Source organism: Sciurus vulgaris (assembly GCF_902686455.1).
Source record: "Sciurus vulgaris genome assembly, chromosome: 11".
NCBI lineage: Eukaryota > Metazoa > Chordata > Mammalia > Rodentia > Sciuridae > Sciurus > Sciurus vulgaris.
The window spans coordinates 6,100,121-6,115,075 of record NC_136472.1 but is presented as its reverse complement, the minus strand read 5'-3'; the positions used below and the strand labels follow the sequence as shown (position 1 = coordinate 6,115,075).

General features: G+C 60.3%; 1 protein-coding gene across 1 annotated transcript in view; it reads left to right on the top strand.

The window, feature by feature from the left end:
• Window positions 1-14,955, top strand: part of LRP5 (LDL receptor related protein 5) — a 94,715-nt gene that overhangs the window by 53,311 nt on the left and 26,449 nt on the right. Inside the window, exons 6-12 of the mRNA XM_079103196.1 lie at window positions 143-539; window positions 1,785-1,956; window positions 9,135-9,351; window positions 11,099-11,388; window positions 12,127-12,353; window positions 13,161-13,345; window positions 14,502-14,825. Of these exons, the coding sequence (XP_078959322.1) occupies window positions 143-539; window positions 1,785-1,956; window positions 9,135-9,351; window positions 11,099-11,388; window positions 12,127-12,353; window positions 13,161-13,345; window positions 14,502-14,825 (1,812 nt within the window). The remainder of the gene's footprint in view (window positions 1-142; window positions 540-1,784; window positions 1,957-9,134; window positions 9,352-11,098; window positions 11,389-12,126; window positions 12,354-13,160; window positions 13,346-14,501; window positions 14,826-14,955) is intronic.

Here is a 14,955-nt window from a genome sequence, read left to right as displayed (position 1 = left end):
CCGGCTCGTGAGCACAGGAAGAGCTTGGTGCTTGTTACCTGTCATACAAGGAAAAACCCGGGCACTAAGTGAGACCCTCCCTGCTTGCCCAACCCGGTCCCGCCCTCTCACACCTGCTGACCCCACCCCCGTGTCTCCACAGGGGCCGAGGAGGTGCTGCTGCTGGCCCGGCGCACAGACCTGAGGAGGATCTCTCTGGACACGCCGGACTTCACGGACATCGTGTTGCAGGTGGACGACATCCGGCACGCCATCGCCATCGACTACGACCCTCTAGAGGGTCACGTCTACTGGACGGACGACGAGGTGCGGGCCATCCGCAGGGCCTACCTGGACGGGTCTGGGGCACAGACGCTGGTCAGCACTGAGATCAATGACCCCGACGGCATCGCCGTGGACTGGGTGGCCCGCAACCTCTATTGGACGGACACGGGCACTGACCGCATCGAGGTGACGCGCCTCAACGGCACCTCCCGCAAGATCCTGGTGTCTGAGGACCTGGACGAGCCGCGGGCCATCGTGCTGCACCCTGTGATGGGGTAAGGCTGGGGCGGGGGCCAGGGGTTCACACACCGCAGCTCTGCAGCCTCCCTGACATCCCAGGCCCGGGAGGAGGGCGGGCCACCCAGGGGCCAATGGCGGACGTCTGCCTGAGGACTCGGTTTCTGAAACTAGCCCCAAGTGCTGCTGCTGGTCCTTGGTCAGACCTTGCGAGCCACTGACACAGGCCCTGTGGAACCTGTAGGAAGTACTGGAGACCTGGCAGGCCTGTGTGGCTTCATTCCCTCATCTGCAGAGCCGAGTCTCCAGCGGGGTGACTCTAGGGTGACAGAAGTGACATGGAGGGCTGCCTCTCCTAACTCTTCCTCTCCAATGACCCTTTCCACTCTCCCCAGTACAGCAGGGACAGGTGGAGAGTTGAGGGCTCGGAAGCCCAGAGAGGGTGAGGGATGTGCCCAAGGTTACACAGCTGGAAGGTGGCAGATTGGGGATTGGACCAGCTGTCTGGCTCCAACTTTCCGTTTTAGGATTCTGTGCAGTTGGAGAGCTTGTCAGTTGGCGTGGGGCCTCTCAGACTCCACTGGCCAGAGTTTGGAGGCGGAGGACGTTCCTGGGGGTGCATGACCCAGAAGGGGCAGACTCCGAGTGGGAGGCACAGGGAACTCTGGGCGGGGCTGGGGGCTGCTGCCTGTCCTCAGCAGGGGTGTGGGCCAGTGTCCTCCAATGCCCTGGAATAGCAGGAGGACGGAATCAGTCCATGGTCCCCATGGGCTCCTCTGGAATGAGGCGAGGGAGGGTCCCCTGCAGCCTGCACCTGTGCAGGTGAGGGCTGTGAGATCCTGGGCCAGGGAAGTGCCCACTGCAGAGGGGCCAGGCGCTGGTCAGACGTTCAGAGCCGGGCTGTGATTGGGTTCAACGGGGCTGGTTTTCCTCGCTCTGAAAGCTGTGCCCAGCTCCCACGCCAGGACCTTGACCTCCTGGGCCACAGAGAACAAGCCCCCTGTCCTCAACCCTGGGAGCTCCTCGGCTGTTTGCAGAAGGCTCTGCTGTTTGCCCTCAGTTCCTCCAGCCCAAGGGCTGTGGTGATGCAGCTCCCAGCCCCGCGCACTGACGGGGGGCAGCACGTGAGCCCACAGCCTGAGTCCCAGGGCCCATGCCACAAGCCCCTGGGCCTGTGGCTCGCCGCAGTCAGCGGCCAGCGTGTACCGAGCTCTCCCTGTGGCGGGGTGGGGACAGCAAGCCTGGGTGACGAGCACCGCCCTGAGCATTTGCCTCTCTCCCAGCCTCATGTACTGGACAGACTGGGGCGAGAGCCCCAAAATCGAGCGTGCCAACCTGGACGGGCAGGAGCGGCACGTTCTGGTGAACACCTCCCTGGGATGGCCCAATGGCCTGGCCCTGGACCTGCAGGAAGGCAAGCTCTACTGGGGAGACGCCAAGACGGACAGAATCGAGGTGAGTCCCATTCCTGGGGGAGGGAGCACGGGAGGGCGTTGGCTCAGGAGGCCTGTGGCCAGGTGCTGGGTGTCCCTGGTCAGGCCAGGCCTGGCTGCCCCGCAGCAGGTCCTGTGTATCTGTCGTGGGCTTTGACGGGCGCCTGTGCCCTGCCACCTGGCTTCAGTCCTTGGGTGGATCATGCCCAGGGACGGTTTCCGACCTCGGTGGGCCGGGCGCCATGGTAATGGTGCTGCTGCCGTCCCATTGGGCACGGCCCTGGGGAAGAGCCTCTGAGCTACTTTGGCCCCTTAACTTTTTTCAAAACACAAAGTTATGACAAAAAATGAGTGACTGATCCTCACCTCTGTACCGTGCCGCCTGAGACGTGACTGATGTAGATGAGGCCAGAGGCGGCTGCCGTCCTGAGTGGGCGATTCCCTCCCAAATGGGGTTTAAACTCTACTTTTACATACATAGGTCTTTGCAGCACTGGGGTTGGAACCCAGGACCCAGCAGTGGGCGCTAGGCAGGCGCCCTCCCCCTGAGCTGCTCCCCAGCCCCATCTTGGTTTTCTAGGATGCGTGATGTTGCCTGGAACCCAGTCCTGTTCTGCGAGCTTTGTGTGGTTTGACTTGAGTAGACCCATCTGTTCATGGGGGTCTTGCTCTGTGCTTGCCCCAGAGCCTCCGCTGGGTGCTTATGAGGCCTGCGACCTGTCGGTTGGGTTTGTCCTCATCACAGGCAAGCTGCTGACATTGGTGGCATCCCAGGCACACTTCCCTCTGTGTCAGATTCCTTCTGGAAGGTGCTGTGTGTTCATGCCTTGTTGAGATCACTGTGGGGTTGTGGTCCTCTTGTCTGGGCCCCTGTGGGAGGGCAGGCGTGGAAAACCACGCGTGCCTGTGTCATAGGACTTCAGACCCTGCTTCTCAGTGGGGGACCTTGGGGTCCTGGGTGGACGCCCTTCCCACAGAACCCCAGGGAGCTGCAGTTGGAGCTACTTCCTGGTGGCATTTTGTGTCAGTGATCTTTGTTGCTAGCGGGCGTTTGAAGACCCCCATCCCCTGTGGGCAGAAGGCAAGGCGAGGCCCTTCCTTTTGGGATGGTCAAGGATGCTTCGCCTTTTGTACCCGGCCTGTCCATGGGAGCGGGTTAGGGATGTGGCGTCCAGAGACTCCACCTGGACCCGCGCAGACGTCACTCCACTGTTCCCACAGCAGCGTAGCGTTTAGTAATTCTCAGTGTCATGCACCGTCCCTACTGTTGCCCTTGGAGCAGTTGCAGTCACCCCGAGGGACGCCGGTGCCCGGTGGCAGCTGCTCCGTGTTCTCCTGGCTCCCGCAGCCTCCGGAAGCTGCTCCCTGTTCCCTTCTTCTGCGGCTCATCTGGCTCATCCTCGCTGACCTCACGGTGGAACTTGCTTCGTGTCCTAGTGTGGGGAGGGACCCTTTGGTCTGCTGTCTGGTGGCCTTTGGCTGCCGTGAACCAGGCTGCCGTGGGCGTCTGTGGACATGGTTCTGTTGGGCCTCCTTTCTAATTCCTGGGGGTGCGGCTGCCTGGGTCACGTGGTGAGCCTGCCTGTGACGCTCGGAGGGACCAGGAAGCCGTCTTCCGCAGCAGCTGCGCCTGGGCATCTGCCCCGCCTCCTGCCCACACGCGCTCTTTCCTGTTTTTAAAGCACGTTCTTGTCACAGCCATCCAAGTGAATGGCGCTTCCCTGGCGTTCGGCTTTGCTTTGCCCTGAGGGCCAATGGCTTCGAGCATCCCATGACAGCATTCCGAGAAGTGTCACACAGGCTTCGTGTGGAGCAGAAGCCGAGGCTCGGGTCGGTGGCCCTGTGCGGGGCGCACGTGAGTGGTGCTCTGGGGCAGCCTGGCTTCAGGTCCCTGAGGACGAGGACGAGGACACCCAAACTCCTGCTTGCTTAGTCCAGTTGTAGGCCCGCTGCTTGCTCCTCTCGCCCCTGGAAGCCGCGTCACGGGCACGGAGACCACCTGTCCTATGGCTGCTGCTGGAACTCAGAGCCACGCTGGGTGCCGGCCAGGAGCCTGGTGGCTGCTTCTTGATGTCGAGCCAGAGCCTGGGAGCAAACCCCGTGGCAGTTCTCAGTGGCGAGATGCCCCTGGCCCAGGCTGCCTACGGGCACAGGCTTCTGGGAGTGTGCGGGGCTTTGCCTCAGCTGCCCGCCTGGCCGCCCACCTCTGGCTCCGGTGCTCGGGGCTTGCCACTGCCCAGCCAGTACACACCTGAGCACTTAGTGTGTGCCAGCTGGGTTCCAGGCCCCGGGGATCTTGGCAGGCGTGCCCAATAGATGCTCCTGTGCCATGCTTGGCAGCCTCTGGCACGGACCGCTGCATTAGGCTAGCAGCTCTGGCACACGGGCTCCTGCTGGGGGTCTCGGCTGCACGGCGGGAGCAGCTGAGGTTCAGGGAGCAACGTGGACCTTTCTGGGGGTGCAGTTGGACTCCAGGTGGGAGAGATGGAGAGAAAAGGTACAAACTGGGTCAGGAGAGAGACAGGACAAGCTTTGAACCATGGCAACCTTCATAGGAAGTGATGGCGGGAGGCCGCTGGCGGGGCGGATCTTGCCACTTTCCCTTGAGGGGAGGCAGGGTTTCAGCCAGCCTGGCTCTGAGTGCAGGAAGAAGGGGCTCGGCTGGGTGCTGGCCATCTTCCTTTGAGGGTCAGCCAGGGGCTGGGGTGTGGCCCAGCCCTGGGTTCCATCCTCAGCACCACATAAATCGATAAACGAATGAAAAAGTCAAAAAATTAAAAATAAAGAGTCAGCTGGCTCTCTGTCCCCACAGAGGACTCTGGTCAGCTGTGGCTTGTCCCTTGACCAGCTGTGGGGAGAATGAAGGTGTGGGATGGGGGGCCCGACGGGCAGTTTCTTCTGATTGGCATCAGTGCACACAGGTCGGGCTGAGCGGAGGGCTCAGCAGCTCTGAGACTCCCTCAGGGGGCCTCCTGCTGGCCTCCCAGTGACAGCTGTCCTGGGCATGTGGCTGGAGATCAGCCCCCTGCAGCATGGTCTATCCCGTGACCAGCCAGTTGCCATCACAAGTGACAGCCAGAGTCCCCCTCGATGCCTCCCTGTGGGCAGTGGTCCTGAGCCCACACCCACCTGCTGGGGTCCATCCAGGCAGGCCTGACACGTGCAAGTGGAGGCTGCCCTTGGGGACCTGCCCACGGGAGCACGCACAGTCCGGGTGGGTGTGGTGGGGTCCCCGAGTGCTGCTTCAGGCTCCCTCTGCTCCCCTGCTGCCTGGTGTCCCAGCCTCCTGGGCGAGGATTTCCAGTGCGGACTCCTTGACTTCCTCTGCCCAGGTCTGTCTAGGGCCCCTGGCATTTGGAGGTCCTGGCCCCCGGGCATGCCCTTAGCTGTACCCAGCCCGTCCAGACGTCCTCCGCAGGGACCTCTCAGACCCACTGCACCGGCTCCCGCCTGCCAACCCTTCAGGACTTCCCGGCCCGAATGAGCTCCCCTCTGGCCTGCGGGGTCTTCCTTCCAGTGCCACTGAGGCAACTTCACTTGTAAACAGGGCTCCTTGTCTCCTGAGAGGTCTTGAGTGGCTGCCTCTTGGCCCCTTTTTTCTCCACCTCTGATCGTGCTTCCTAGCAGACGCCAAGCCTGTGACAGCTCCGCCTAGGCCTCCCCCAAGCCATTCCTTTCATCCAGGTTCCTCACCAAGACTTGGACCCCTGGAAGCCTGGGTCACCACAAGCCATGTGCTGTGGTCTCCTACGTGGACCACGCACCCGCCCTGCACACAGCCCTGTGGTGAGCTTCCTGGCTCCAGGTCGCAGGCTGCATGTCCCCCGGTCACACCTGTCCAGGGCTCACGCTCTCTTGGCAGTAGGTCAGCACAGCACCTCACCCCCTGCGGGCAGCTTCACCTCCTAATGCACTTGGGAGCCCTTTGGGGCCCAGCTTGGATTGGGGGGTCTCTGTGCTGACCCCAGTTGGACACCCAGGCACTATCATGTCAGGAGTGAAGTTATTCCCACCTATGGCCCCCCAAGTGGCCCCACCTGCCGCTCATCAGACATTTGCTCCTGCCTGGACATTTACTAAGCAGGTGGAGGTGACATGGGACATGTCCAGAATAAACTCTCATGGCAGGGGTGGCAGTGACCAGCAACCCAGCTGGCTGTGTGGTCTAGTCCATGAGCCCTGGGGGTGAAATTGGAGCACCAGGCATCGAGGCCGGGTCTGTGAGCTCAGGGTCCCTCCTGGGTGAAGCACAGTCACCGTGGCTGGGGGTCTGCGCCTGGCCGAGTGCACTGGGAACAGGGCTCTTGTCCCTTTAAGTGTGTGGTCAGCGCGTGGTCCAGGACACACAGCTGTGCACACCACCAAGTTGGTGAAAACAGGACTCGTCATCAGGAATCCGCACGTCCGGTGACGTTCTGATGTCCACTGTCTTGTGGGCCTTCCTGCAGACAGCCAAGGCTGGGCTTCTGGGGAGCCTCCCAGCCTCCTCCCACCCTGTACCCAGCCTGCCAGCTCCGTTGTGGCATGCCTCACAGGGGGACCTGGGGCTGAGGGGGCAGAAGCAGAGAGCTCTGGGCAGCCTCTCGTCTCCGGCGCCTCTGGGGTCCGACTTCTTTTCCTGAAACACCAGGCCCTGAGAGGGCAGGGTGGAAAGTGTGGCCACAGACCAAACTCAGCACGCCACCTGTTTTCAAACCATGCTCGAGCTAAGAGTGGTTTTGACATTTTTTTAATGGCTGGGGGAAAAAAAGGATATTTCATAACCTGTGAAAATTATATGGAATTCAAATTTCAGTGTCCGTAAATAAACTTTGTTTTTGTTTATTCACAAAGTTGTGGTGGAACGCAGCCACGCTTGTTCATCTATGCGTCCTGTGGTTGCTTTTGGCTCTAGTGACTCTTGTGGCCTCCCAGCTGGAATATTTTCTGTCTTGCACACAGAATGTTTGCTGACCTGTGTTCTAGAGAACCTGGCTGCCAGGTCCTTTCCTGGCCCCGTGCCCGCAGGTGTCCTGAGTCTGCTTTGGCTTGCCCCCTCCTGCGGGCAGCGTGGCTTCTCCCATTCCTGCTCAGTGAGAGGCCCCGGGCGGGAGGCTGCTGGCTTGGGCACAGGGAGCCCTGATTGGCAGCTCCCCTCCTCCTGCTCCAGGATCTGGGAAAGTCCTGATCCAGCAGAGCTGTTTTTTCAGATGTGCTGCAGCTGGTCAAGGGCCGCTGAAAACTGTCATCAAAAGGCCAGGGTGGGGGGCTGGGTGTGGCTCAGTGACGCAGCATGTGCTCAGCACACAGAGGCCCTGGGTTCCAACCCCAGCACCAAAATAAAGCCAGGGCGGGATCTTTTCTCCTCCCAGGTGAACTGGAGTGGCTCGCAGGCCTCACGCCAAGGGGCTCTGTGTCCTGTGCAGAGGGATGTGGTGGGGAGCAGCTTCCCGTCAATCATGGGGGTTTCCTGGGGAAGCTCCTGTTGGGGGTGCTGCCCTGGCTGGGGTGTGGCCCAGGCCACCCCTGAGAGAGCGTTGCCTCCTCCCACCTTTTGGGGAGTGAGGGAGCAGCTGCAGCCCGCCCGTCCCCTCGCCTTCCGAGGTCCTCTGTGGGCTGCTTTTTGGTATTCTTGAATGAAGCAGGAACGCTCTCGTGCCCTGTTCATTTAGCGTGTCTGGGGTGTCGCTTTCCTTGAGGAAACTAAGAGCTGGAGGCAGAGACAGAAGTCTAGGAGACGGGCGTGGTTCTCCCTCTGGGCTGCGTCTGCAGGCCCCGCCCAGCCCAGTCCTGCCTGCGGGAACCAGCTGGGGACCCAGGGTGAGGCCTTCCAGCTGTGGTTCTGGGCCCATGTCCCAGCTGCACTCTGCACAGGTGTTGGACTTGACCTTCACGTTCCTTCTTTTTTTAAGATCTTTTTAGTTGTAGGTGGACACAATGCCATTATTTATTTATTTATATGTGGTACTGAGGATCAGACCCGGTGCCTCATGTGCCAGGCAAGCACTCTGCCACTGAGCCACAACCCAGCCCTTTGCGTTCCTTCTTGTTGGCGGCACAAAACAGAAGAAGCCCAGACTCTGTGGACCGAGGCCGTCCATCCCACCTGCCCTCTGTGCTCACCTGAGTGGTTCTGAGAGTCCACGATGGAATTGGTGCGGCCTTCACTCCGCCCTCCTGCTGGCCCAACCTGGGGGAGTGACCGGCTCCAGGTCTGGTCCCGGCCATGCCTCTTTGTTTTCTGGTGACTCAGTTACTGCCTAGTCCATTCCCTTCATTTACGGGCAGAGAAACTGAGGTCCATGGGGTACAAGGACTTGCCCAAGGACACAGAGTGCCGCAGGCAGAGCTGGGTGGCTCACTCGTTGGCTGAGTAGTTGTCCAGTCGCCGAGAACCAGTCTTTTCTGCTGTCTGCCTTGTGCGTCTGTCCTGCAAAGCAGTACCTTAGCTTTGCCGGGAGCAGCGAGCAGGACCAGCTCAGCAGCCCTGAGGCCTGGACTGGCTTGTTCGTGCCCATCCATCCTGTGACCCATGCGGTGCCCGTCCTGCTCACCCATCTGTTGCTTCAGCTCCTTAAGGTGTTTCCCGCTGGCCAGTGGCCCATGGCCTTCATTGCAGCAGCTTGTACTGAGCATCGGCTCCTCAAGAGAAAGCTCTAGTGTTCCTGTCTCAGTGCACAGGGAGGAAGCGTCCTGGGCTGCAGGCCAGACCAAGAACCCAAGAGGCCCCACTGCTCATATGGTGCTGAGTTGGGGAGCCGGGCTCGCAGTGCTGTGGGAGGAACTTGCCCGCGGCCTGCAGTTGCCCAGCCTTTCAAAGTTCCCTGTGTTGTATGTGACCTGGGACCCCGTAGGACCTGTGGCAGGCATCGCTGATCGAGCCCAGGACTCCTTTCTGTAGCGCCCACCTGGTCTGAGTCCACCCACTGCTGCTCCAGGCAGTGCCGGCCTGTGGACAGCAGTGACGGGCAAGGCCTGATCCAGCACAGTGTCCACCCAGGCCTGGGAGGCAGTGGGGGGCTGGAGCTGGCCCTGTCACTGCTCCGTCCGCAGGGCTGTGGCGTCACGATGCTCACGCCACTTACCCAGCACCCGATGAGCTGCGGCACCTGGCATTTTATGGTACCTGTAAGGGGCAGGGGCGCCTCGTTTGGGGCTGCTCAGGCCCTGCTCTCAGTGGCACAGCCTCGGCCCTCCAGACCCATCCCTGTGGGCCCGCAGGTGATCAACGTGGACGGGACGAAGAGGCGGACCCTCCTGGAGGACAAACTTCCGCACATCTTCGGGTTCACACTGCTGGGGGACTTCATCTACTGGACCGACTGGCAGCGGCGCAGCATCGAGCGGGTGCACAAGGTCAAGGCCAGCAGGGACGTCATCATCGACCAGCTGCCCGACCTGATGGGACTCAAAGCCGTGAACGTGGCCAAGGTTGTTGGTGAGTCTGGGGAAACATGAGCCACTGCTCTGCTGGAGCAGCCGCGTGAGCAGCAAGTGGCAGGTCCAGACCGTTAGTGCCCTGTGGGGGGACCCCACTCAGGAAGCAGAGGGAGTGTCTGGTTTAGGACAGAGGGGATGGCAGTAGTGCCCTCCCAGGGAGGTGGTCAGGGGCGTGGTGACCGACCAGGAATGTCGGCCGTGAATGTGGCTGACATTGGAGCATCAGCGGTGTGCCAGCCCCGGCTGAGGTCCTTGGTGCCCACAGCAGCCTCAACGCTTGTCACAGTTACTGTGATGAGGCCACACAGCTATGGCGGCCAAGCCAAGAACGCACATGGTCTGTTGTGGGGCTGAACTGTGACTATTGTCCACTGAGGCCAGGCTGGGACCCACAGACACACCTGCCTCTACCTGAAAATGAGAGTCAGTGGAGAGCTCACTGGGAGGCCTCTGGTGGGGAGATTTATCTCTGCGAAGGTTTCAAACACAGGTGCACACGTCACCTTAGAGCAGCGTCCAGGTGTTGGGGGAAGGGACCGGAGGTGCCATGGGCAGAGACCATGCTCCTGGCTGGTGCCTGGTGCCATGCCTGCGTGTCAGTGGCACTTGGGAAACCCTTTACCTGCGGGTTAGTGAGAGAACAGGGAGGGCCCAGTGCCGGGGGTGGAGTCGCCTACAGTCTGGTGGCCAGATGCCCCCAGCCAGCCCCGCTTCCCTTGGGAGGCTGCAGCTGTGGTTTTGGTGGTGGTGGTGGTGGGGTGTCTGGTTCTACAATATGCAGGGGACCCAGGGGCGTGGCTCAGGGGCTGAGCGCTTGTCCAGCCTGGGTGGGGCCCTGGGTTCCACCCCTGGCAACAACAGAAAACAAGCAGGGTAGGTGACTGAGCTTGGGACTGGGAGCAGAGCGGGCAGGGTCCTGGGCAGGACAGCAGGTGGAGGCCTGGTGGGGAGGTGCGTGGGGACCTTGTGGCAGCCGTGCTTCCTCTTACTGGGGACCAGCCCTTCTCACACCTGCACTCCTGAGGCAAAGGCCTGGAGCCGACAGGCTCAGCTTTTCCAGCCACCTGTGGAAACACGCCTTGCCCTGTGGAGGGCGGGCCGCCCGTGAGGGGCTGTTGGGAAGCAGGCGCCTCCTCCGGCTGCCCCTCGACCCGCCCCCTGAGGCCGAGGCTTGCCCACGCCTCTCTTGAATCTCCTGACTCCCTGAGAGGCGGGGGGAGAGGTTCTTTTTTTTAGCTGAAATGCTTAGCATTAAATTAAAACCAACTTAAAAGCACTTCAGTAGCTGGGAGTAATGACTGGCCGGCCAGGACACACGAACATGCCACTTACTGTCTGCTTTCGAGAAAGCGAGGCCCCTCGGCTGTGCTGGGCAAACCTGAGTTTCCCAGGTTACCAAGGGTATCAGTGGGCCAGTCCTGGGAGCTGCCGGGGCCAAGGCCTGGGGAGGGCAGCTTGCTCAGTCACTGGCTGGTGGCATCAAGTGTCCTTGCCTGCTGGCGCTCAGGCCCTTGAAGCCTCTCTGTGCTTCTGTCTCCTCCGCTGAGAAGCAGGATGGGAAAGTTTCCTGCCTTGCGGGCTGAGTTAAGGCAGGTGGTGGGCCCTGTTGGTACTTTCCCCGCCATGCGGCCCCATCCGGGAGGACTCTGATCGCCACTGCCCATGGCTTTCTTCCACCCCCCCAACTGACGCACGTCGGGAGCCAAGCCGGGCCGAGGATGTCTAGAGTGCGTGCTTCCCTCCAGGAACCAACCCGTGTGCCGACGGGAACGGCGGGTGCAGCCACCTGTGCTTCTTCACACCCCACGCCACCAAGTGCGGCTGCCCCATCGGCCTGGAGCTGCTGAGCGACATGAGGACCTGCATCGTCCCCGAGGCCTTCTTGGTGTTCACGAGCAGAGCCGCCATCCACAGGATCTCCCTGGAGACCAACAACAACGACGTGGCCATCCCACTCGCAGGCGTCAAGGAGGCCTCCGCGCTGGACTTCGACGTGTCCAACAACCACATCTACTGGACGGACGTCAGTCTGAAGGTACCGTTGCTGGACACACACCTGTGGCTTGCGTGCTGAAGTGTTCCTCAGCCCCCACTGCCTCCCTGCTGGGAGCCGTTTTTAGAGCACTGCGATACTGACGTTAATAGTAAGCAAGCTGGTACAATATCAGGGCACCTAGGGGAGGCGTGTAGCCAGCAGGTCCAGGAGCCACACTCAGGCTCTCTAGCGTGCTTCTGTGCGAGGACCTTTGTTATAAATTCCAGATGCACGTTGGCCTCAGGCCTGCCTGCCTGCTCCGGGGCCCAAGCCCGTCTGCGCAGCAGACTTTCATTCTCAGGGCAGATGCAAGCTTCCTGGGTCACGAGAGGGAAGGCTTCTTCAACCCCAGGCAGGGTCTGGCACACTGGCCTCCTCCTCAATTACAGCTCCGGCTGCATAAGGCCCCGTGTCCCGATCCTCCGCCTGCCGTTACAGCAGGCATTTTATTAAGCTGTGAAGTCTTGAACGTGATTTTTTCAGCGTTTGAGGCACTCTTCTGCACACGCGACTAGGCGTACCAGGGCTTTCTCTTTTATAAGTGGTCGCATCGCCTCTGCCCCACTCTAAACAGTCCCACGGTAAGGCCTCTTAAAACACATTTTCCATAGTCCTTTGTCTCATATTTTTAATAGTTCCTTGGAATAGTTTTACGAGGAAGATTCCTGGGTGAACGTGTACACGGGGTTGTAAGTAGACATGGTTCCTAAATTGCGGCCCTTTCTTCCCACCTCCCAGACCATCAGCCGAGCCTTCATGAACGGCAGCTCCGTGGAGCATGTGATTGAGTTTGGCCTTGACTACCCAGAAGGCATGGCCGTCGACTGGATGGGCAAGAACCTCTATTGGGCCGATACTGGGACCAACAGGATCGAAGTGGCCCGGCTGGACGGGCAGTTCCGGCAGGTCCTTGTGTGGAGGGACCTGGACAACCCTCGGTCGCTGGCCCTGGATCCCACCAAGGGGTAAGGGCCACTCTTGTCCCTCCTGTGGGTTCCTCCCACCTCTGCCTCTGCCAGTGTGGCCATGCCGATAGGGCTGAAGAGCTGGCCGCCCACTTGGCACTCTGCGACTAGGTTGCTCTGACCACCTTGAAGTGTCCTTGGAGGTGGTGCAGTTCGTTCCCAGAGGGGACGGAAGTGACAGAAGTTGCCATCGGGCACTGTGATGCCGCTTCACCCAGGTCCTCTCAGAGTGTCCTGGGAGGCAGGGGAGGTTGTAGGACAAAGAGAAGGATGTTCAGGTTTCGACCGGAGGGCAACTGGAACTTCCAAAATTCTGGAATGGGGGCATGAGCTTCCTTTTCCCAATGCTCTGGAGAAGAGGGAGGCCTGCTCCAAGACCCTGTGCAGGTCGGGGCGGCGGAGCCCTGTCCCGCCCCCTCTGCCTCCGGTTCTGAGTCCAGGGCTGTCCTGGGTCACATACATCCTGGCCAGCTCAGTCGGCGTTTGACCCCACCACGGACCCCAGCCTGGGGCCTGCTGCGTGTTTGCCTTACCTGGGCGCCTGCTTCTGTGGCTGCGGGTGGGAGTTTACCTGCTGAGGGGGGCTGTGCTGGGAATCCAGGAGGGCTCGCCATGGCAGCCTAGGGGAGGTCAGGGCTGCGGCTCAGCCAGGGTCTTGCCCCTCCCTGCCTCCTGCACATTCCTGGATGTGGCTTTCTCCAGAAAGGAAAGGCCAAGCTGAGGAAGAGTGGCAGTAGGTCTCCCTGTCGCTGTCTACGGTGGACTGAGCATGGACTCACCTGTCCCACCCCTCCCCCCGCCTTCCAGCTACATCTACTGGACCGAGTGGGGTGGCAAGCCCAGGATTGTGCGGGCCTTCATGGATGGGACCAACTGCATGACGCTGGTGGACAAGGTGGGCCGGGCCAACGACCTCACTATCGACTATGCTGACCAGCGTCTCTACTGGACTGACCTGGACACTAACATGATTGAGTCTTCCAACATGCTGGGTAAGGGCCAGAGGCCCTGGGAACAGGGCAACATGCAGAACTCCTCTCAGCCCCTCCACAGTGGCCCAAGCAGCCGTGAGCCTTGGCCTTCCATGTGGACCAGGCTTGTATTCCCCGTTCAGCATTTCTAGTCATCCCTGCAAAGTCCCTTTGCCTGTAAGGCCATGTGTTCACACGCTCTGAAGGTGAGGGCGTGGACTTCCTTGGCAGAAGCTAGGTTTTTACTGGACGCTTGTCAGGTGCTACTGGAAGGGCACTGTACCCACATGACATCATGGAATGTGTGTCAGGATGGGAATCACAAGTCTCTCTGTGTGTCACGGTTTGTAACATCCGAGTCACATGGCCAGGCATGGGAACACTCTTTGGCTTACCCGTGTTGGGGCTGGCCTGTGGCTCAGTGGTAGAGTGCCTGCCTAGCGTGTGTGAGGCCCTGGGTTTGTTCCCTAACACCTCCCCCCCCAAAAAAAAAAAAAAAAATAGTCCCTGTTTTGCAGACAGGAAGACCAAGATCAGGGAGTTGATGTGGGTTTCCAAGGTCACATGCTGATCGGTAGAGGAGCAGGTGTCCTAGACTGAGTCACTCCAGGGCTTGGTTTTTTAAAAAGGTAGATTTTGAAACTTTTAGCAAAAGTAACCTATATATGGTGAAGCACAGATATCTGAAGTGGTCAGGTGGAAGGATTTTTACACACTTACCTGTGTGCATAAACAACGCGCGTGGCTCCCACTTGGAGCAGGGTGAGGAAGAGTCCAGCCCCAGGTCTCCCTCTGTCCCTCCCAGTCCATCCCTCCTTGGGGTAACTGCTGCCCTGACTTCTCTTTGTACATTAGTCTTGCTGTTCTAAAACTTTCTACAGCTTGTGCTCAGCCTAATGACTGAGCTCATTGGGCTGCTCTGGTGTTTGTGGGGTGCAGACACCATGCTGCAGACCATCTCATGTCCTGCTGGGTGGACGTTGCGTCTGCTTTTCTCGGTGGTACGCCTAGGGTGGGACTGCTGGGTGGGCGTGCGTCTGGCTTTGGTAGATCTGTCTGTTATCCGAAGCCACCGACACCTCGAGGTTCAGAGGTAGTTGCTGGGCACAGGGGGGACCCACGTGCCCTCTGCACATGCAGGCTCTTCTTGCCAACCTTGTGCTGTGTCCCCTGGTAGGTCAGGAGCGTGTCGTGATTGCCGACGACCTCCCGCACCCTTTTGGCCTGACGCAGTACAGTGATTACATCTACTGGACGGACTGGAACCTGCACAGTATCGAAAGGGCCGACAAGACCAGCGGCCGGAACCGCACCCTCATCCAGGGCCACCTGGACTTTGTGATGGACATCCTGGTGTTCCACTCCTCCCGCCAGGATGGCCTCAACGACTGTATGCACAACAACGGCCAGTGTGGGCAGTTGTGCCTCGCCATCCCTGGTGGCCACCGCTGTGGCTGTGCCTCACACTACACCCTGGACCCCAGCAGCCGCAACTGCAGCCGTAAGTACCTGTTTCCCCTGTGCCTCAATCCCTCACTGAGCTGGCCCTGGGCCTGGAGGGAGAGGAGCTTCTCATCTTCCTGGTACCTTGGTGTATAGGGACGGTTGGGCAGGTTGTGCGCTACGCAAGC